General features: G+C 43.7%; 1 protein-coding gene across 1 annotated transcript in view; it reads right to left on the bottom strand.

Moving 5' to 3' along the window:
- Positions 1-24,281, bottom strand: part of DUSP16 (dual specificity phosphatase 16) — a 45,298-nt gene that overhangs the window by 12,685 nt on the left and 8,332 nt on the right. The window contains exon 3 of the mRNA XM_007469333.1: positions 14,843-15,006. Within this exon, the coding sequence (XP_007469395.1) occupies positions 14,843-15,006 (164 nt within the window). The remainder of the gene's footprint in view (positions 1-14,842; positions 15,007-24,281) is intronic.

Here is a 24,281-nt window from a genome sequence, read left to right as displayed (position 1 = left end):
GGAAAGAGCAATTGAAGTAACTAATAACATACTAGCATGATCATTTTTAAAGAGAAAAGTTTAGCAGAATGATTAAAATGACGAGTTTCCTTGAAACAATCAGACTACACTCAAATCAGTGAAATCCAATAAACCTATAGCACAAGGACATGTAAAGACTTAAGTTTAAAGCAGAATCTAAAACTGAAGTATAATTTACAATGTTGTTAGTTTCAATTGTATGTCAAAGTGATTCAGTTATACATATATATATATATATATATATATATATATTTAGATTCTTTTCCATTGTAGGTTATTATAAGATACTGAGTATAGTTCCCTGTGCTATACAGTATGTCCTTGTTGCTTATCTATTTTACATATAGTAGTGTGTATATGTTAATCCCAAATTCCTAATTTATCCCTCCCTACCACCTTTCCCCTTTGGTAACCATAAGTTTGTTTTCTATGCCTGTGAGTCTATTTCTGTTTTGTAAGTAAGTTCATTTGTATCCTTTTTTCTTTTTAGATTCCACATATAAGTGATATCATATTTGTCTCTCTCTGACTCACTTCACTTAATATGATAATCTCTAGGTCCAACCGTGTTGCTGCAAATTGCATTATTTAATTCCTTTTTATGGCTAAATAGTATTCCATTATATATTCCATTATATTATATGATACTATACTATATACACCACATCTTCTTTAACCATTCATCTGTCGATGGGCATTTAGGTTGCTTCCATGTCTTGGCTATTGTAAATAGTGCTGCAATGAACAGTGGGTTGCGTGTATTTTTTCAAATTATGGTTTTCTCCAGATATATGCCCAGGAGTGGGATTGCAGGATCATAAGGTAGCTCTATTTTCAGTTTTTTAAGGAACCACCATACTGTTCTCCATAGTTGCTGTAACAATTTACCTTCCTGCCAACAGTGGAGTAGGGTTCCCTTTTCTCCACACCCCCTCCAGCATTTATTATTTGTAGACTTTATAATGATGACCATTCTGACTAGTGTGAGGTGATACCTCATTGTAGTTTTGATCTGCATCTCTCTAATGATTAGCAATACTGAACATCTTTCCATATGCCTGTTGGCCATCTTTGTGTCTTCTTTGGAGAAACGTCTGTTTAGGTCTTCTGCCAACTTTTTGATTGTTTTTTTTTTTTTTATATTAAGCTGTATGAGCTGTTCGTATATTGTGGCAATTAATCCCTTGTCAGTAGCATCGTTTGCAAATATTTTCTCCCATTCTGTAGATTGTCTTTTTGTTTTGTTTATGGTTTCCTTTGATGTTCAAAAGCTTTTAAGTTTAATTAGATCCCATTTATTTATTTTTGTTTTTATTTCCATTACTCTAGAAGACGGCCCGAAAAATATATTGCTGCGATTTATGTCAGAGTGTTCTGCCTATGTTTTCCTCTAGGAGTTTTATGGTTTCCAGTCCTACATTTAGGTCTTTAATCCATTTTGAGTTTATTTTTGTATATGGTGTTAGAGAATGTTCTAATTTCATATTTTTACATGCAGCTGTCCAGTATTCCCAGCACCATTTATTGAAGAGACTTTTTTCTCCATTGTATATTCTCGCCTCCTTTGTCATAGATTGACCATAAGTGTGTGGGTTTATCTCTACGCTTTCTATCCCGTTCTGTTGATCCGTGTGTCTGTTTTTGTTCCCAGTACCTTACTGTTTTGATCACTGTAGATTCGTAGTATAGTCTGAAGTCAGGGATCCTTATTCCTCCAGCTCCATTCTTCCTTCTCAAGATAGTCTTGGCTATTCGGGGTCTTTGTGTTTCCATACATACAAATTAAAAAAACTTTTTGTTCTAGTTCTGTGAAAAATGCCATTGATAATTTGATAGGAATTGCACTGAATGTGTAGATTGCCTTGGGCAGTATGGTCTTTTAACAATACTGATTCTTCCAATCCAAGAACATGGTATATCTTTCCATCATGTTGTGTTCAATTTCTTTCACCAGTGTCTTACAGTTTTCACAGTATAGGCCTTTTGCCTTCTTAGGTAGGTTTATTCCTAGGTATTTTATTCTTTTTGGTGTGATGGTAAATGGGACTGTTTCCTTAATTTCTCCGATATTTTGTTGTTAGTGTATAGAAATGCAACATATTTCTGTATATTAATTTCATATCCAGCAACTTTACTAAATTCATGGATGAGCTCTAGTAGTTTTCTGGTAGCGGCTCTAGGATCTTCTATGTATAGTAGCATGTCATCTGCAAACAGTGACAGTTTTACTTCTTTTCCAATCTGGATTCCTTTTATTTCTTTTTCTTCTCTGATTTCTGTGGCTAGGACTTCCAAAATTATGTTGAATAAAAATGGCAACAGTGGGCATCCTTGTCTTGTTCCTGATCTTAGAGGAAATGCTTTTAGCTTTTCACCATTGAGTGTGATCTTAGCTGTGGGTTTACTGTATATGGCCTTAATTATGTTGAGGTACGTTCCCTCTATGCCCACTTTCAGAAGAGTTTTGTTTTTTATTATTATTATAAATGGATGTTGAATTTTATCAAAAGCTTTCTCTGCATCTACTAAGATAATCATATGACTTTTACTCTTCAATTTGTTAATGTGGTGTGTATCACACTGACAGATTTGTGGATATTGAAAAGTCCTTGCATCCCTGGGATAAATCCCACTTGATCATGACGCATGATGCTTTTAATGTATTGCTGGAGTGGGTTTGCTAGTATTTTGTTGAGGATTTTTGCATCTATGTTCATCAGTGATCTTGGCCTGTCATTTTTTCTTTTTTTGTGATATCTTTGTCTGGTTTTGATATCAGGGTGATGGTAGCCTCATAGAACGAGTTCAGAAGTGTTCCCTCCTCTGCAATTTTTTGGAATAGTTTCAGAAGGATAGGTGTTAAGTCTTCTCTAAATGTTTGGTAGAATTCACCTGTGAAGCTATCTGGTCCTGGACTTTTGCTTCTTGGGAGTTTTAAAATCACTGATCCAATTTCAGTACTGGTAATTGGTCTGTTCATATTTTCTGTTTCTTCCTAGTTCAGTCTTGGGAGATTGTATTTGTATCTTTCTAAGAATTTGTCCATTTCTTCTAGGTTGTCTACTTTATTGGCATATAGTTGCTCACAGTGGTCTCCTATGATCCTTTGTATTTCTGTGGTGTAGGCTGTAACTTCCTTGTCACTTCTGATTTTACTGATTTGGGCCCTCTCCCTTTTTTCCTTGATGAGTCTGGCTAAACGTTTATCAATTTTGCTTATCTTTTCAAAGGACAAGCTTTTAGTTTCATTGATCTTTTCTATTGTTTTTTTAGTCTCTATTTCATTTATTTCTCTGATTTCTTTCCTTCTATTAACTTTGGGTTTTGTTTGTTCTTCTTTCTCTAGTTGCTTTAGGCATAAGGTTTAGGTTGTTTGAGACTTTTCTTGTTTCCTGAGGTAAATTTGTATCACCATAAACTTCCCTCTTAGAACTGCTTTTGTTGCATCCTGTAGGTTTTGGATCGTCGTGTTTTCATTTTCATTTGTCTCAAGGTATTTTCTGATTTCCTCTTTGATTTCTTCAGTTATCCACTGGTTGTTCAGTAGCATATTGTTTAGCCTCCATGTGTTTGTGTTTTTTGCAGTTTTCTCCCTGTAGTTGATTTCTAGCCTCACAGCGTTGTGGTCGGAAAAGATGCCTGATATGATATCAGTTTTCTTAAATTTATTGAGGCTTTAAAGCAGAATTTTTTAAGGGCAAAATAGGCTGTTTAAAAGATCACACATCACTAATACAGTCAACTCTCTATTATCTTCATTACTAGAGAGAGAAGTGGAACAAAGAACAGAAAATAAAACCGCGGCAGTTTACTATGACTTGCCCCTCCTTGGCAACTATGTAAATTTATTATGACCATGTTAGATGTAATCCCCAAAATGCATGAATAAGTGCATTGATTTACAAGATTTGAGAGTACGCTAGAATACTTTTGTTTGTTTTATTTTGTGCTATGACTTCAGAATATATGCACACACAATGAGAACATTTTCTTCCCAAACTGAACATGCTGGTTGTTCTCTAAGATACAGTCCTAGGCCATCTTCTGGCTGTAAATACTCTCTCTGAAGGCTGACTCTGTTTCCGTAGTTTTTTTTTTGTTTTTTTGGGTATTTTTTTGCGGTACGCGGGCCTCTCACTGTTGTGGCCTCTCCCGTTGCGGAACACTGGCTCCGGACGCGCAGGCCCAGCGGCCATGGCTCACGGGCCCAGCCGCTCCGCGGCACGTGGGATCTTCCCAGACCGGGGCACGAACCCGTGTCCCCTGAATCGGCAGGCAGACTCTCAACCACTGCGCCACCAGGGAAGCCCCCTCCGTAGTTTTAATTATCACCTCTACATGCTGATGACTCTTAAATAAATAAATGATGCACACACCCACCCACACACACACACACACACACACACACACACACACACACACACACACACACCCTCTTTAATTTCTGACGTCATTTCCAGCCACTTCCTGGTATCTCTATTTGGATGTTCCTCAGGACCTTCAAACTCAAAATGTCAGAAACACAGCACATTCTCTTCCTCCCTTCTCTGCCTCAAATTCTTGTTTCCTCTCTGTAATCCAAAACCGGTTTTGGGTAATAACATCCACCCAGACACTTGAGCTAGAAAATGGGATCATTTCATCCCGTTTTTCTTCCTCACCACCCCCATCCTAATGTTGCCAAACCCTCCTGGTATCACCCCTCCCGTCCACCCTTTCTCTCTATTCCCAGTCGCTGCTCAGGGGTAAGCCCTCACCATGGTAGCAAAAAAGCCAACAGGGAGCGCTTGAAGTTTGCGGTGTTTTCCTCTCCAAACAACAACTAGAGTAATCTTTCTTGTAATTAAATGCGAGCTACGTGCTTCATCCACGCTTAGTTTCATCATGTCTCGCTGCCTGCTCCTGTCCCGTACAATCGGCAAATCCCCATCACATGTGCATCCCCCTTCCCCGATGCTGCTCGCACCGCTTCTGAGCTCAGCAGGCCCTGTTCCTCTTCCTGATGACTCTTCCACTTTTCTACTTTGTTGAAGTTAACCTTACTATGAACCCCTCCTACTGGTGCACAATTAACCATTCTGTTCTCTGCCTGTCCAAAGGACTTTAGACATGCTGTTAGTAAAGCACCGAGCACACTGTGTCCTCATTAGCAGATTCACTCGTCTCTCCTGTTAAGCAGTGAAGTGGTGAGGTCTGGGCCGGATGCTTCTGCCTGTTTTTCTCCCTTCAGCACCAGGTACACAGCTGCACTCAGTACGTGTTTGTTCAGCTAACATCCCGTCCACCATTTTCCAGGCAAGCCTATGCAACCCACTTCATCTAGTCATCCACTGCTGCCTCTCAGGAAATGTTCTTGGCCTGAAATCATTCTCTTCGAAGCAACTCTGGTCACGTCTTCCTTTTCTTGGAATGCTACCTCCTGTACAGATCTGTTCCAACTCCAACTCCCCGAAGGACAGTTGGTCATTTTCTCCCTATTTTAGCCTCCTGCCAACTCGCTCATCCCTTCATTTACCACATTCAGCGCAATAAACATATTGTTTTACAGAAGAGGTAGACAGAGTAAATCCAGATCACGTGTGCAGCCCTCTCAGCTATCAGATGACAGAGTCAACAAATAGCTTTTGGAGCTAGGCGAGCTTCTTAAGAGTGACTGACCCTCGCCTTCCGAAGGTCTCGTAGGCTCCCGTTAGATCTCAGTGGTGTTTACAACTTTTAAACGTCTGTACACGAGCGACGGTCACACTGTTTTCCACCACTGTCTGATCACCACAGTGTTTCCCATGCAAGAATGTCAGCGTCACTGGAGATAAAAGTCTTTCAGGCCTCTCTCACGAATGCTCCTTAAAAAAAGGAACCTTTTTACATTTCCATCTCCTTTCCATCAACAGTGTGACAAAGATTTATTAAATTAAAAGTAGTACAATAATAAAGACATAGGAGTTTCTGAGGAGACAGGCTGACGTGGGCAGCGTTACCTACTCTACACAAAAGACCACAGGCGATGCTCACAAAGGACAACACTAACGTGAGACAGGTCACTAGTGAGCATCAAATGTGATTTCCCCACACAAAGGCTATAACAATGTACACTTCTGACAATTAGCCCAATAGTCTACATTCTGTAGAAATGACCACTTAAACCTAAATTCAATAAAAAATGTGTTGGGCACCTCTGCTTCGGGTGCTATGTTATATTAACAATATACTACTATGGCACATGGTACACATTAATAAACAACATCTAACATTTACTGAATGCCTACTGTGTACCTGGTACTGTGCTAAGCATTTAAACGGACTGTCTCATCTAATCCTCACAACCACCCTTTGAGATGGATACTATTATTCTTCTCATTTTTAAAATGAGGAAACTGAGGCTTAGAGAGTTCTTGTAATGTTTCCAAAGTTATACAGCTAACAAGTGGTCCAGAGTAGAAATCCAAAACCAAGCATATTCTCATCTCCAGGATCTGTCCTCTTAACTGCCATTCTCTACTGAAGTTCTTTTTAAAGCAAATTACATGGAGCAATAAAGTAACTAGCGTACATACGGACTTTCTTTTTAACTAAATGAAGTAACAGAATATAAAGTTTTAATTGCATCCTTTTCCACCCTTTTTAACTGTAACCAGTCAGGAAATAAAGGAGCACCCCTCTGGGCATGGACTTCTCTGAGGAGACTCTCAGAGCAACTCAGGACACTTGATGGCTACTGGAGGAGACTAATCAGTCCTATTTTACCTCTTTTTTCCCTGATTGTCACCTCAGTTGCAGCCACGTGGCCCTGCTGCCGTGTTCACACTGGCATCTGCTGCTCCAGGCTGAGGCCTGGCTGCCCACGTGCACGTCCCCCCAGCCTCACGCCGCTGCTGCCACGTGCCCAAGGGTCACGGCCCGACGGAAACACGAAAAAGGGGCAGTTCGGACCTCATGTAAGAAACATCAGTCATCCAAGCCTACAACGCTGTTTATGTCTCCACATATAAAACGGTGTGCCACGAAAAGATGCATTTAAGTAGTAGCTTTATTTTAGATAACTGATGTAAGGGGGGAGGGGACATTAATGTGTTGAAATGGAGTGATAATAATTTAACCACAAAATGAAATGAGAAAAAAATGATAGTTATACATCAGTGGAAAAAATGAGTTAAAAGAGGAAACCGTTAAAAATGTTACATATATACGTAAAACATTTTAACTCAAAACAAATAAATGTACATTAATTCACTAATTTCTTGGTGTTTTTTTTTTAAATAGGTTAGCGGACTGGAGTTCTTAAGAAAATCACAACCAAATGCATCTACCACTTATACTTTCCATTCTTTAAAGAGCAAGAGCTAGTAAAGCAATAAATCAGGACAGAATCTTCTAGATTATGGCTGCCCCCTAAATATTCTACAGCTGCCTTCCCCCACCTAGTAAGACAGAAAAAATCGTACAGCAATCTGTCTTTCCTGAATCTTTTTTTTTTTTAATATTTATTTATTTATTTGGTTGCACTGGGTCTTAGTTGCGGCAGGTGGGCTCCTTAGTTGCAGCTTGTGGGCTCCTTAATCGTGGCTCACTGGCTCCACAGTTGAGGCACATGGGCTCCTTAGTTGTGGCGGCACGCGTGCGGGATCTAGCTCCCTGACCAGGGATCAAACCCCGGCCCCCTGCACTGGGAGTGCGGAGTCCCAACCACTGTGCCACCAGGGAACTCCCTTTCCTGAATCTTTCGAAAACATTTAGCTTAGGTCACAGAAAAACAACTCTCTTTCCTCATTCATATCTCATCCGTGTATGCAATATTTTAACTAAGGTCCATCGTTATAATAACAAGTACATTGGCCTAAACAGGTCCGGGAACGAACACAATTGCGTCCTGGTGAGCAAACTGTTCAAATGGGGTTAGTACCCCTGCGACGGCCCAGAGCCCACTGCTGCCAGGAGACAGGCGCCCACCTGCTGAGGGCGGCAGAGCAGAGGGGTGGGCGGGGGCTGCAGTCAGCTGAGGCATCACGTGACTGTCACGTGACTGTTCTGTTCCCTTCTCTCCTGATGATGTTTATGGCCGGGCATATAAGTGGCCGAGAGGGCATCTCATGTCACCGTTCCTGACAGCAAGAACTGGGATGGAACTACAAGGATGAAGAACGGGTTTGTTTTATAGAATCATGACTGCTTTTACTCAGAGATGGAGGTCTGTGACTTCCTACCACATCTTAAGGAATTTACGCAATTCATTCAGCGTTGTTTCAGTGTGTTGTGTAAAGCCTACACGGCTCAGTATTACTCTGTCCCTTCATTAAACATCGTAATCCTTAGGCTTCCAGAGAGCCTTCGTGCTGTTTAATATTTGGCTCAATTTTGTGCTCAGTCGGCTAACACATGCTTCCTACTGATAACATAATCTTTCTTCTCTGGCCTTCAAATATCCTTCCGACACCGTGGCCTCTGGGTTCTCTGAGCGCCTCACCTTGAGCACTCCCTCCCGAGGCCCGGTCCGGTCTCTGCCATTACCAGTAACCATAACCTCACACAACGCGCTGCAGGACGCCGCCTCCTTCCTTCCAGCTTACTGTCTTCCACCACCACTCCTGGCGTCCCTCAATTCCCCCAGGACCTCATTCAGCCTCCCTCTGTCCTTCATCCTCATGACGTCTGTCCTTCCTTCCTGGTCCAGCTTAAATTCTGTGGCCAGTCATTACACAGTTGACCCTTGAACAACTGAGGTTTAAACTGTGCGGGTCCACTTATACATGGATGCTTTTCAACAGTAAACACTACAGCATTACAGGATCCACAGCTGGTTGAATCTGACGTTGCAGAGGCCCTGTGGAGGGGGAGGGCCGACCATAAACGATACTAGGATTAACCCCCTCACTGTTCGAGGGTCACCTGGAATCCCTCCCTCGCTTTCACCCTCAATTACTGTGTCCCTCTGTCACCTCTTCACACTCACCTGGCAAGATCACAGCCCTGGATGAACCTGGCTCGCCACCAAGTCTGCATCTGCACGCAGGCAGCTGAACGTGGCCCGAGAACACTCAGCAACGCTGCTGCCGGGCCCCCTTCCAGCCACGCTCCCCAGCGGGCACTCTATGCCCCTGGTCTTCACCTGGCCTCTAGCCTGGATGCCATTCCAGCCCCTCCCCGTTCTTTTCAAACTCTCCATATGCCCTCCCTCACCCTCTCTCTCTGCTCATGGACGATCTACACTGAGAAAACAGAAACAATCACAAGGACGTTTTTGATAAACTACTACCACCACTTCCCCTTCTGCCAGCACACGTGCCTCTAAACCCTCCTTCCTCCTGTTACTGTGGGTGAACTCAGCGTGCAGGACAAGCACACGGGCACCAGTCCGGCTGTGCCCGGAGCCGGCTCAGCACGTGACTGTCCGCTACCTGAATGACCTTGGAGGGGCTACCTGACCTCCCTCAGCTTTAGTTTCCTTACCTGTAAAACAGGGCTAACGATCTCTATTTTGTAAAGCTGTTATGAGGATAAAGTGGCGCATAATATACAAGTTTCAATAAATGTTAGTTCCCTTACTCTACCTTATTTTTAAAATAATAGTCTGTGGGAATGTAAACTGGTACAGCCACTATGGAAAACAGTGTGGCGGCCCCTCAAAAAATTAAAAATAGAGCTGCCGTCTGATCCATCAATTCCACTGCTGGGTATTTACCCGAAGGAAACAAAAACACTATCTCCAAAAGACACACGCACCCCCTTGTTCACTGCAGCACTATTTACAAAAGTTGAGACATGGAAACGACCTAAGTGCCCACTGATAGATGAATGGATAAAGACGACATGGTATTATGTATACAATGGAATATTATTCAGCCTTAGAAAAGAAGGAAATGTTGCCATTTGTGGCAGCATGGGTGAACCTTGAAGGCATTATGCTAAGCGAACTAAGTCAGACAGAGGACAAATACTCTATGATCTCACTTACATGCGGAATCTAAAAGACAAACAGAAGCTGAATTCACAGATACAGAGAACAGATTGGTGGCTGCCAGAGGTGGTGGAGGGGAGGGGTAAAGGTGGTCAAAAGGTACAAACTTCCAGTCACAAAACAAGTAAGTCATGGAGGTGTAATGTACAGCATGCCGGCTACAGATAATAAGTGTATTGTATATTTGAATGTGCCTAAGAGAGAAATCTTAAAAGTTCTCATCAGAAGAAAAAAAAGGAGTCGCTATGTACGGTGGTAGATGTTAACTAGATTTATTGTGATCATTTAGCAATATATACAAATATTGAATCTTGGATATCATGTTACTTGAAACTAATATACTTGAAATATGTTATATGTCAATTATATAATGACGTATAACATACGTCATTATATATATAATGTCATACATCAATTATATCTCAATTAAAAATATCTTATAAATCATATGGTATATAAACTATATCTCAGTAAAGTTGTTGCCCACCCCCCAGCCTGTAATGTATATCTTTCACTAATTCAAACTGTCCTTTCTCCTAATTGGCCTCAAGTAAGGAAATTACACTGAATGTAGCAGGCTGGGTATAAAAAGGGGTTCGGCTGTAAAGTAGAAAAGATTACCCCCTAAGAAATTAAAAAATAGATTCTGGTTTCAAAACACAATCAAGAAAGTGTTCAAAAATAATTTTTGTGAGTCAAAAAATAAATCTTAATTTTACTGCTATGATTTGCATTCACTTTTTTTTCCCCTTTAAGTTTCCTTCTCCTAAACCATGATATAAACTTTGCCCTGTAGTTGGACTAATTTCTAAATATGGGCTCTATATTCTGTTGATACAGACTGTGGAGTAATATATGGAATACAGCTTTAATACAACTGCTCTGTTTGGCCAAGTTGCCCATGTTCATTCAGGCTGAGGACAGAGGTCCCATTAAATCACACAGGCATTGCAAATCCAGATAAAGGAGTTGTCATTTTTCTTTCTGAAGTCAGTTTAATGAGTGAGTTTGCATTTGCCACTCCCTTTGCCTTCAGAATTGACCTACTTCCTCCAGCCAGCCGTGCCCAGTGTACCCACCACTCACCCTAGACCCTTGTACACGCTACCCGGTGGTGACAATAACAGTGTCCCTATAAACCAGGAACTGCTCTTGGTGCCTGGCATAAGGCCACGTCACTGGAGCCTCACAAGAACACTAGGAGGCAGGAATCATTTCAGTTTGCAGGTAAAGAAGCAGATTCAGGCACGTGGCTCCGGCTGGTGAGGTGAAGCCCTGGCATGCGAATCCTCCCGGTCCGGAGCCGGCTCTCGCTCCTGCCCGAGTCACCTTGTTTGCGAATTACCGTCTCAGGAACAGGTCCTGTCTAACCAACCTGCACTCTGTATGGCGTTCTACACACCGTGGACCCTGAATAAATACTTTTACTGATCATTTTGACGACACAAGCCTTTGTCTTCCTAGATCACAGAGGAACCTGAAAGCAGTATTTGGCTATACAGTGTCCAGGCTACAGCCTAACTCTCGTACGAAAACACCAGAGAAAGTGGCAGTAGTCCTGGTGATGGGCAGAACAGCAAGGCAGCCCAGGAAAGCCAACTGTGCGTGTTAAAAGACTGATATAAGAAGCTACCCCCAAAAATCTGACTGCACCCTGTTTAAAATGGGGAAAGCGGGGGCACAGCAGCTTTAGTGAAGACACCGAAGAGGTCCTGGCTCAGGAACTACATGCAGTAGGGAATTCCATCGCACATCCCGTGTGTAAGTGGGAAACAAAAGTCCATTTGAAATTTTAACTGGTAAAGGAGAAAAAAACATCAGGAACTTCTGTCTTTCCCATTATAACTAGAGATTCTGGTTCAAGTCCTACTCAGTCAGATGTGAACTGTGGGCATCAGCAAACTGCTTTAGTGTAACAGCTGTACAACTCCAGTTCAAAGACCAGAGGAGGACAGATTGTGGGAAACAAAGTACAGATGTGAGGGGAAAGGAAGTGTGTTCTTTTTGCTACCAGTGCCTTCTAACAGTCTTTTACAGAAGAGCTATGTCTTTGAGACCTAAGTAAAAACAATCACATGCTGAGAGTATTGACCTGCACCATCTGATCTGTGGAAGCACAGGCACATGTGGCACGTCCACAGTGAGAGGTGCAGAGTCCATAAGATACACACCAGATTTCAAAGACCTAGTACCAAAAACTGTAAAGTGCCAATAATTTTTTATATTGATTGCACGTTGAAATGATCATATTCTAGACATACGGTGATGAATGTTATTAAAATTAATTTCACTTGGGTTTTTTTTTTTAACTTTTTAAATAAGGCTATCGGAACATTCTAGATTATATATGTGGCTTGCATTATACTTCTGCGGGATGGTGCTGGTATACAACATGCTGTAGAAAAAGCAGGAGGAAACAAATCTCAGCTGTGACTCAACAGACTGTTAAGATTTGTCAGTCAGTCCTTCGTGACAGCCTGTTACAGAGATTTCAATTTCCAGACGATGAGGATTTCTGGTGTTCTACAAACACAGGACTTAGAGCCAGGGTAGTTTGGGTTTGAGGATGTCTCTGTCACTCACTAGCTTTGAGGTCAATGACTTTCTAGCCACAAAATCTTGGGTAAGTAAGTGACATAACTCAGAGCCAACCTACCTCCAAATCCTGTTATGAGGGTCAAATGCAGTAACAAAAAGAGCCTAGCATTTTAAATGATGAACACTATTATCCTCCTCAGAAATTTTCCGTGACATGCTTTTAACATATTTTAGTGGCACTTTATTACAAATAAATAAATAGGAAGATGACTAATAAGATTAGTGGTCTTGTGGTGGTTGTTCTTAGAAGCTTCTAAGTTGGACTGAAAAGGAACGTACTATTCGGGGAGATTATAAAATCTTCATCTCTGGAGATCTTCCAGAAGAAGAGAGCACATTATTTCTCCTGGAAAGTTTAAACCAGAGAGTGGAGCAGGGAGATGAGTTTATGCTGTTTTCGAAAGAGAGGCACATCCAGTTCTAAAGCCCATCAGCGGGGTGATGTGGTGGAGTTTATTTAACATTTCTGGAATTGCGATTTCCTCATTACTGAATGAAGGAGGCTGACTAAATGATCCGTAGGATGCCCTCCAGCACCAGGACTCTTCGCAACAGTGAATCTAGAGGTTACATACACAGAAATTTCTACTCACCCCTGTGAAAGCACTCTCCTCAACACTCCCTAGTCCGCACGTCGGTAGCTCCCACAGCAGCTTTCTCACAGTCTGCCCCAGTGACTCCTTGCTCAAGCTGTTTCCCCATGAGCGTGCATAAACCCATTCTCCCCCTACAACCATTTCCTTTCAAGGCATCTATGTGCCTATCCTGTTTAGCACAAAGATACGTAGAAGCCAATTAAAAACAGAAAACTATCAGCCCCCGGCACACCTCAACTTCAGGTACCAGTTTAACTGCTCTCACCCTGCGGGCCTCACTTAGCTGTTAACTGACCCATTTGTTAAACCTGGAAAAGGTATGCAGCAAAATCAAGGTACCACTGCACTGAATGTCAGAAGTAACAAAAAGGACCTGTAACATAACTACTTGTAAAATCACCTGCCAGCTGACTGGTTAAGTTTTACTGGGGGTAATTCTGAACAGGATCCTTAACTAGGAATTTTATTTCATTTTGTTTTATTTGCTGATCTAAGGATTAAATAAAGCATCTCCACGTTTGCCCCAGGGTTGCATGTGACTTGAGGAAATTAATTTTGCTTTCTGTGACATAGTTTGCTTATCTCTCAAAGAGAACTAATAAAAATCACGTGCTCAAAGACATCGTGACCCTACCAGAAAGGCTCAGTGCAAGCATAAGCTATCAAATTTCAAATACCTCACAGAACGAGCAGACATGTTAGCAAAAATGTCCAGGCAAAATTCTGAAGAGGCAGGAGTTTTGAGAACAAAAAAGAAAAAAAGAGCAAAAAGAATGCCTCCTTGCTGCCCAATGAGAGGGTGTTTTTGTTTCCACGTGCTAAAATAAAAGCAAGCCCACCTGGAAGCTTATTTTACGGTCAGCCCAATTCTTTCAGCTCCTCAAGCAGAAATACCCAAAAAGCAGCACTTGTAGATCACCAGCAGTTGAATTAAGATCTTTGATTGCTTTTTCAATTTGAGGTGATGTAAATAAGAGGTTTTAGAGACAAATCACTTTCCAGGCAGTTAGAGCACTGTTTTCTAGCACCACTGGTTAAGAGCATATAAGCAGTGGAGACAGACGGATCTTAGTTCTACCGCTGTTATGTGTGTACAGTCATATATAATGGCCTCAAGCAATCAATACGGCTCCTCCGTTGGGTACACCTTGTTCACAATGGCTCACATCCTCTTCATCCAGTATTTATGGTCCTCCCTCTTCTTTCTCAACCAAACTGCTCCAAGGGGCCTCAGGCGGGGCGCCGGCAGCGCGTCTTCTTAGCGCTGGTCCTCACCATCCTTTTACCCCCCTCCCCACCCCTCTAGCCAGGAGTCATCATGAGATCTTCCTCAGTCCAAGCCAACCTGAGTCCCTTTCTAGTTGCTGCAGTAAATAAATACATCTCTATATGTGAAATCACCTAGGCGGCATTAGCCTTCCTGGGTGTGCCCAACCGCAGGTCTCTTGGACCTGTAAGAACAGCACACTTGACCACAGCTTAGCCTTCCTACAGCGAGCAGAACGTCACAGCAGACGGCACTGGGGAGGATGGCATGGCCGCTGGGCTGCTCACAGGGGAGCTGCACTAAGAACACGGGGTGCACGTGCCTGAAAGGACAGCCCACCGGCAGCCCAGTGCTTCTCCAGCTGCTGTCAAGAAACCCTGCAATGAAGGATATTTTCAAAGCACCCACCTTGTTGAGGACATCTCGCTGGCAGCCAAGATAGAGATTGGGCAGAATTCGGGTTGGCCCAATGTTGGCAACAGGTAAGCAAGGCTGAGAAATGCAGGTGGGGACTAGGGTGGATTTTCCTTCACAGAGGCCAGGGAAACAGCGGGAGAACTCGGCAAACCCACCTAAGGACAGACAGGGTACAGTTACGCCGTGCATAAAGATGAAAACCAGCCTTCTGCTAACTACTCAAATACAGTTGTCTGAAAAGAACAATCAGATCCCAGAGACGGAAGTGGAGCCCCGTCCACAGCTGCTCGGTCTGGGGTACAATCCAGCACCAGCCCCGGCTTTGCAAGCCCACGAGAGGGACCCCAGGCCCTGAAGGCACTTAGTGACTCACCCCCTTGCTCTCACTCCCCTCACCTTCGCGCATCCTACGTCTTTTCCCTGCTCCCTGTCCTATTTCGTGTGACTTAAAGAGGACTGAAAGTAGCAGATAACCAAGCCAAGACAGGTGCAAAATGCGGATAAAAAAACACATGAACTGAGGCCAGATGTGACTTCTTTAAAATAAAGTTCCTTCTAGAATGAACTTTAAATTCCTACTGTATAAGTTTTATATTTCAAAGATACCACATACTCCCCTTACTCTTACATATATTCTCTATATCAAGGGTCGCATAATTACCCCCGATTCCGGGGTCTCCTGTTCATTGGCTGAGCACTGTGAACAAGGGCCGACAGACCCTAACTGCTCAGGTTACATGGACGCCTTGTGGCAAGATTTCTGGACTCAGAGGAATCCAGTGTTTTCTAGTCCCATCCTTATAATGACCTACTCTATGATCTTCATTAGGTCACAATCTCACTACCTGTTAATGAAGAGAAATCTATTGGCTAAGGGGACACTCTCACCTCCTTTCAGAAAAGAAAAGATGAACAAGGTCTTCACTGGGTTTTCCAGTCTAAATACTCCTTGCTATCCAAATCCAAACCCAAGAACTGAATACATTCTGATACATTTTCAGAAGAATCCCTCACTATCCAGACCCTCACTAGTCACTACATCTAAACTCGGAACCAAAGACATTTGGATTATAGGGAATATGTGTATATTTTTAATACTTAACTTGTTAAGAAGACAGAGAAGCCTCATTTTTACCTCTTTAATCAAGCCTTAAAAAGGACCCTAGTTGGGACTGACATATACACACTACTATGTATAAAATAGAGAACTAATGAGAACCTACTGTATAGCACAGGGAACCCTACTCAGTGCTCTGTGGTGACCTAAATGGGAAGGAACTCTAAAAAAAGAGTGGACATATGTATACATATGACTGATTCACTTTGCTATACGGCAAGAAACTAACACAACGTTGTAAAGCAACTATACTCCAATAAAAAATAAAATAAATAAAATCTTAAAAAGGACTCTAAAATCTCATTAAATATTTATCTCCATCTCCTTGAGCTACATTCCATTAGCCTTTCCTGCGCTTCCAGAAACATATAAAATATGCCCTCAAAAACTGCAGAAGTGCAGGGAGTTGACGGGGGAGGTGTCACCCTTTTTTATCCCCTGTATTATGTTCAACCCAAGCATGATCCTCTGGACTCCTGCGTCCACTGTCTGTGCTCAGCATGGGGTGCACGGTGCAGCAAGCTGGGACAGCAGCAAGTCGGTGACAACAACCACGCCACCTGCAAAATGTAGGTGTGCATCCCTAGCCTCCAAGCCAAGTGTCTGCACTGTTTTTACTCTTAAGCAGTTTGCTTATTAAAGTTCTTAAGGTAACCTGATAGAAAGAGCAGGGGGTTCCATTATAGAAACCCCACCTTTCTTTGCGGGACCGACGAGGCCCTGGGGACCTGTACCTGTTCAGCATTAAGGTTTCATTTCTTGCCCTTCCCAAACGCGCTCTCCAGCCACACAAAACTCACTGTCACCTCACACTTTCATGCTGTTCTCTCACCACCACCGGCCCGCCCCGTGCACACACACACAGCATACAAACCACACACACGTGAGCCCCGCGACCGTACAGCAGAGGGAGGACGGGCACAGGCCCCTGTACCTGAGTCTGTGTCCTGGCTTCACCATGTTCTAGCTGTCAGGTTTGGACAAGTGACTTATGCCCTCTGGCTATCAGTTTCCTGTCCATAAAATGGGAATAATGATCACACCGCCCTCACAGAACTGTCAGAGGACTGAATTAGCTAATATGCGTGAGTGCTTTGTGCCTGCGCAGAGTGAGCCCTCCGTGGTACAGTGATCTGACATCGAGTTCCCAGCTTCATCTGTGGGCTCCCCTCCTCCGCCCCTGATCTGCAGCTACACCTCGGTAGGATACACCTGAGACAAAGTGAAAACAGTAATGCTTCTAAGGCTGCATTTCCCAGAGTCTGCTCCAGGGTGCTGGCATCCTGCAGGAAGCTGACAGACGGGATATCGGTCCAAAAAGTAAGAGAAACGCTGCATATCACGTCTCCCTGGGAGACTCACAGCACACGTATTAAAAGCTCTGAAAAAAAATCTCTAAGGAAACTAGTTTACTTTCATTTAATTTAAGGGTCCCAAAATTATTTGACCATGGAATTTCCCCTCCCATGTTCCCCCCTAAAATCTCTTAAAATCTAAGCTGGTGGAACTCACACACAAGGAAATGCTGTGCTAGGGCTGTTGCAGCTACTGGAATGAAGTAAATTAGAATCCCTACACCTAAAGTATAAGCCACGGCAATCTCAAAAAAGGGGTCAGTTAATATTGGCATACGTATGTGCCTGTCACTGTTTAGGATTTATCATTTTATTTCATAAATGTTTTGTCCTTTTCAGTCTCTTAACTGCATAATGCAGTTATTTAAGGTGAGTTTTTCCCTCAAAGCAGTTCTTGTAATAATAGATGTTAAAGAGTCTATATACATTATTTGCCTATCTTACACCTACCCAACACGATAACGGACGGCCACTATTTTGATTATAATTTAAATTTTAACTTCCATTAACTTTTGTTGTTCTGGTGTTTCTCTAAAGAACTGTTTTCATATTTTTTCCTATTCTGGCTCCAAAACAGTTCATGGGACGATCTCTCATTTAAATCCAACAAAACGAGAGTCCAGTAAATGTTCTCAGAGAACAGAGAAACCAGACAATCCAAGGAAACTCCACTTGAATTCCATTTGAAACTTATGTCATCATATTTATACATAATGTAAGGACTCCCAGAGTTACTAGACATTTACTATGTGACAAGCATTGCTCTAAGCACTTTACAAGGGTTTGTTCAGTCTTTACAACTGCCCCATGAGGTAGGTGCTTCGATTACTCCCGTTTTACAGATAAGGAAAGAGAGGTTCAGAAAGACGCAGGGTGATAATCAACAGAGCTGGACGTGAGCCCGGCTCGAGACTGTACTCTCACTCGCTCTGCTAAGCCGTGTCTCTAAATACCACGGAATTAACTGCAACGCTCTCTAGGCTGTGGGGACAGCCTGCTGACATCTCTGGGGTCCTGCCCTCATTTTAGCCTCATTTCACCAGGCTGAAGATGGCCACGGGCCTCTCCCAAACTGACGGGAGGGCCTTGCTTCCCCCAAGCCACATGGTTCAAAAACTTCGATGAGGGAGAGAAAAGGGAAGGAGATCTGACCTGACCAGAGAAACAAGAACTCTGTAAGTGTGCGTCACATGAGACCAGTAACAAAGCTGAGGAAAAACTAGCGGGGGATACAAAAAACACGGTCATGGCCGGCTAACGATCACAGTTTGTGAATCAGTGGCGAGACGGTTGCGGCGTCTCGGTGACTTTCAGCCCGTCCTCCACCGAACTACGTTCAGAGGGGACAGATTCTCCAACAATCGTAAACTGAAGGCCGGCCAGCCTGGGCTGTTTGAAGTGCAGCTCTATCATTCATTTTATCCTAAATCGCTTCTAACTTTGGTGGTCCTAACAAGTAAAATGTGAGTGTGGCTCTAGAAAATTCTAACAGATTAAAAAAAAAAAAAAAAAAAAAAGAGAGAAAGCAGCCACTATTCAGCCTCAAAACAAAACCCCAAAGCCAAACAAAACAGCAATAACACATTATAAAACAAACAGAAACTTTTTTTTTCCTTACAAATTTTTTCAACTAATCTCTAGCAGCACAAATCCAAACAGCCTTAAAATATTTAACAGATTTTGTGAAATCAGAGCATTCATCTAGTGCTCAGGCTGGCTTGAAATGTCCCAAACCAGGACTCCTGGTAACTTCCACACAACACGACCTCAGCCAAAGAGTACATTCTCCCTGATCTTCATCTCTGACAATGTTCCACTCTGCTGACATCCTCCTTTATTGACAGTTTTTTCCATTCGCTGACCTTTCATTCATCGTTGGACTCCAGTGACCCCAGTTTCATTTCATTAATTAACAACAGATGAGACACTGCCTGACTTACCCGAACCCTCGAACCCTCGAGAAACTATCTGTAGCCTCATCAGCAACTCAGTTTTGAAATACATCTGAAATGTCCCTCCTCCTCTTACAAGAAGAAAAGTACAATTCATCTACGTAAACTTTCTGTTACAAATGGCTGACAGACACAGAATCAAGAGCCATCTCTGCCCTTGTCCCACCTCTGCTGTCCCCAGACCCTAAGTTAGATTCTATTATGACAAGAAGACACAACATCAGTTCATGATCTCCACTTGTTTACTGTGAAAGCAGCACTGAGAAACTGACACGCTTCTTGAAAAAGTTTAAAAATATTTTTTAAAGTTGTTCAAGTATCTGACTCACCGTCCAATCTTGCCAAGTTTCTCCTGTCCCTAGATTTTATGCTGCTTATCATCTAGGAATGGAGAAAATAGAAAGTCGAACAACGCATGTGTGCTATCCTCAGACAGACCTGAATCTCAGTACGCTGTACCGGCTTTGGCCCCTTGTGCTAGGAGTGTTTGTTTTAAGAGGAAGAAAGACACATATGCAGACACCCTGGCCTGTAGAGGTGGCCAGCGGATAGACATACGGACACCACTGGCCTCTACAGACTTGGATGAACAGGCAGACAAACTGCAATGTTAAAAATCCATATTTCTGTTAGTCTTCCACAAATTTACCTGTAGAATGCATATTTATAAATAAAACCATACATATTACTTTGGACGGAGAAAACACTTGGTACAGCTTAAAGGCATTCATAATTTGTATATCACTTTCTTCTCATTCAGCCAAGAAATGCTTCTTCCCTTAAGAGTACCTCCTTCACAATTCAAACCATAAATACAATTTTCTATAAAAGCCAATGCCATCCACCATTCCATTTCCAGAGGGAAAAAAAGTCTGCACAAAGGAGACAACCCTACTATTAAACAATGAAATGCTGAAATGTGTATTTTGCAAGTATTTTAATTGCTCTCATGAATAACTATTTTGCACTTTAGTCTGAAGTGACTGATTCAGGCAACTTTATCCTCTAACCATTTGAAAACACACAAGCATGGTCACAGTTCTCCCAGGGTCAGTGGACTGTATACATGGAAAGCTGAAACCACTGACATAAAAGGCAAAGGAAAGGCAACATAATTTTGTACCTCCAAAGAAAGCAAACAAAAATGTGTAACTGTACTTTTCCAATGTACATAGGTTGGTCTGGGTAAGCCCAACCACACAGGCTTGATCAATCATTTCCAGGAGGGTAGGGAGCATGGCACACTTTTCTCAGCAACGACGGCAGCAATTATGTCCTATCTAGTCAACTCTCCGCTGAGCAGCACAGAAGAGAAAAATCCCAAATGACGTGGAACGTTCATTTTAAACTCTCATTCCACCTCCTCCATCCACTTGAGAGGACTGGTGGACAGAAGAGAAAAATCCCAAATGACGTGGAACGTTCATTTTAAACTCTCATTCCCCCTCCTCCATCCACTTGAGAGGACTGGTGGACAGACATGCATTTCTGTGGAGATCCTCCAGGAAGCCTGAGAAGTAGCCTCCATCTCGTAAAACTTGCCCCATAAATAACACCCCCCCAAAAGCTCACTCTGTATGAAAAACAACCTATCACCTGGCACAACTGGGGAATGGGACATTCTAGCTAACTTTTTTTTTTTAAACAAAACAATCCCACCTCTCTCTTTTTAAAAAATTAATTAATTTATTTATTTATTTATTTTGGCCGCGTTGGGTCTTCTTTGCTGCGCGCAGGTCTTTCTCTAGTTGCGGCGAGCAGCATCTATTCTTCGTTGTGGCGCGCGGGCTCAGTAGTTGTGGCTCGTGGGCTCTAGAGCGCAGGCTCAGTAGTTGTGGCGCACGGGCTTAGCTGCTCCGCGGCATGTGGGATCTTCCCGGACCAGGGCTCGAACCCGTGTCCCCTGCACTGGCAGGGGGATTCTTAACCACTGCGCCACCAGGGAAGCCCTCTAGCTAATTTTTGGATTAACACAGTTATCAAACACACAATAAAAGAATTAAAAATTTTCAAAATACTAGCGTTAAAAAAAAAGCACTAAATACTAAAGTAATGCAACTTATAAGAGTTCTCGTGTCTCATAATGTCTAAATCTTACATTCCTCAAGATAATGTTATCTAGATCAATTCGACTGGCAAAATCCAGAAGTGTTGTTTAGTAGAGTTCTCAGAAGATGTCAAGTGATATCTTTTACTCTTACTGATCTTTCAAATTGGCAAATACATAACTATACCCAGAGGCTCTTCTTCACACACACGCACACACACACACGCACACACACGCGCACGCACGCGCACACACATGCACACACGCACACGCACACACGCACAGCCAGGCAGGACTCTCAATACACGCCTTCAAACAAAGACTGTTCTGAACAGCACAACCAGAACGACCAATCAAAAGGAATTACGGCCAGAATCCACCCTTGGCTGAGCAAAGGCAACAAGCGCTATAAGCAGGAGAGAGGTTCAGAGAGGCCACCCGACTGGTCCTCCAGTGACTTTAAGACGTGAAACCACAGCCAAGGGAACAGCAGCCTGGGGCTTCCTGAGGAGGAAGGACCTAGAAGGCCTTTGCTTCCATCAGCATGGAAGGAGGAGGTTACTAAGGAGATCACCTCTGCTCGTGTTCACCTGAAAATCAAAGACTTACAAGGTTGCATTTGGGGGCTTGAGGTCCCAAACTCCAGCCTAACATTTTCAATCCTCTTTTGGTCATTTTCACTTGAAAGACTTATTGATACTTTTAAAATAAATTCCAAGCCAATATCTCGCTCTCTTTGGTTCTGTATCCCTGTTCGCGTCTGCCCCGTTCTCCCAGTCACCTCAGCAGCAGCCACCTGGTATGCCAACACTCGGACTTGCTTTTGCGATGTCCGTCTGTCTGTCCCTGCCTCCCCCCTCAGCCCACGAGCTCCATGCCGCACTGTTAGATAAATTCAGGAACAGCTCTCTCTGATCTGTCCGTCCTTTTCCCAACTTGTTTCCACTCTGCTGCCAGATTAAGCTCCTAAGATAAAGTGTTGATGTATCCTCTGCTTCCAAATACCCACAGAATACAATTCAAAATTCCTGATCAGACACTGAAGCCCTTCATCATCTGATCCCACTCTACTGTCCACCCTCACTGCCCCTATTCTACCCACCACCATGGCCCAGGCCCATTCATCTTCTGTTTTCCCACCACACCTGGGCTTTCTCATCTCCAGCCTCTGGTAACAACCAGGGAAGTCCCTCTAGTTTCAATTCTATTCTGTTGCATTTTTTAAAATTCTGCTGTATTAAAAAAAAAAAATTCTTCCCTGACCAGTGTATTTAAATATGATCTTGTCAACTTAGAACTTCTATAAAAGGTATAATCATGGGAATTCCCTGGCAGTTCAGTGGTCAGGGCTCTGTGCTTCCACTTCAGGAAGCGCAGGTTCGATCGCTGGTCAGGGAACTAAGATCCCACAAGCCACGCAGCCAAAAGATACACACACACACACACACACACACACACACACACACAGAGCCATCACACGGCAGTAAGAATTTACCATTAACCTGGTAATTGTGAATTCTCTTTCTGTGTGTGTGTGTGTGTGTGTGTGTGTGTGTGTGTGTGTTGACCTCTTACCTCTCCAGCTATAATACCCTGTGAACTGTCTGCATAAGAATTGTGTCTCACACTCCTTTGCAATCACCTCTGCATTTAGCACAGTGCTTGGCACATAATTAAATGTTTACTGAATCCTCCCTTGATACAATGAATAGCTGTTGATGGACATAAGTCTTGCGTAGTTTGGGTGTTCAAAAGGACTTCCTGGGGCTTCCCTGGTGGCGCAGTGGTTGAGAGTCCGCCTGCCGGTGCAGGAGACACGGGTTCGTGCCCCGGTCCGGGAAGATCCCACATGCCGCGGAGCGGCTGGGCCCGTGAGCCATGGCCGCTGAGCCTGCGCGTCCGGAGCCTGTGCTCCGCAATGGGAGAGGCCACAACAGTGAGAGGCCCGCGTACCGCAAAAAAAAAAAAAAAAAGGACTTCCTGATTCCATTCAGAGCTGAAAGCTCTGCGGGCCTGGGTGTGAGCCCAGAACCTGCTTCCTACTCCTTGACCACAAGGCCCCAGAGGACCCTCAGGGTGAGCGATGCGGCACAGCGCAAGGAAAACATTTCTCTGCTACGACAGGTTAAAAAGGGAGACTTGGTAAATGCTGCTTTCATCATTCAGAAGCCCCAGTGAGTCCTCAGGGTGCTTCTATCATGTCCAGGGTACTTTCCATGAGAGGTGGGTTCCCTCGGCGGCTCAGGACGACAGAGTCCGGTACGACATCCAGGGCTCAGGGAACCAGGGGCACAGCTCTCAGGAAACGAACTGGACCAACTATAATCAGATCCCGGCTAAGGATGAAGCGGCTGCCGGATGTGCCCCTGGTGACCGTCGGGGGCAAGGCCTCATGAGACTATCCATCGGGAGACGATGCTCTGAGTCCCGAGGAAAAGGGAATAGGAGTCTGGTCTCCGGAGTCCAATCTGCCTGACGTGTGAACTGTGCACGGGTCACCACACAGCTCACTTCTTGGGCCTTTTCCCGTGAAGCTCAGGCTTCCTAATCCACCACGAGCAGGCCCTCCCGGGACCCCCTGGGGTGTGTCCACTCCGGCAGCCGTCCTCCTCCGGGGCCAAGCACACCGCCCCCCAGCAGATGTGGCAGACCAGCGGGAAGGAAAGGGTCCCTGTTCGTCAGCCAAACAACCCTGGAGACCACTGGCAACCACAGGAGGGTGCAGAGCCATGCCGTGGGCACTGCTGCGAGCCGGACACGGCGCTGGCTGATGAGACAGCGGTGACCACGACAGAGGCCCTCTCTGGAATTGACAGTTCAGTGGGACAAACTTCAACCAAATAATTAGATGAATAATTGGCTAATTACGGCGGGTGGCCAAAGGAGTGCGTGTGACAAGAGGACACCCAACTCTGCCTGGGAGCCAGTGGGGGCTTCATGGCCACAGTGAATTCAGCAG

The sequence above is a fragment of the Lipotes vexillifer genome, unplaced genomic scaffold (assembly GCF_000442215.2).
Source record: "Lipotes vexillifer unplaced genomic scaffold, Lipotes_vexillifer_v1.1 scaffold395, whole genome shotgun sequence".
Classification (NCBI taxonomy): Eukaryota; Metazoa; Chordata; class Mammalia; order Artiodactyla; family Lipotidae; genus Lipotes; species Lipotes vexillifer.
The sequence above is the reverse complement of the archived record's forward strand: the minus strand, read 5'-3'. Positions and strand labels throughout refer to the sequence as shown.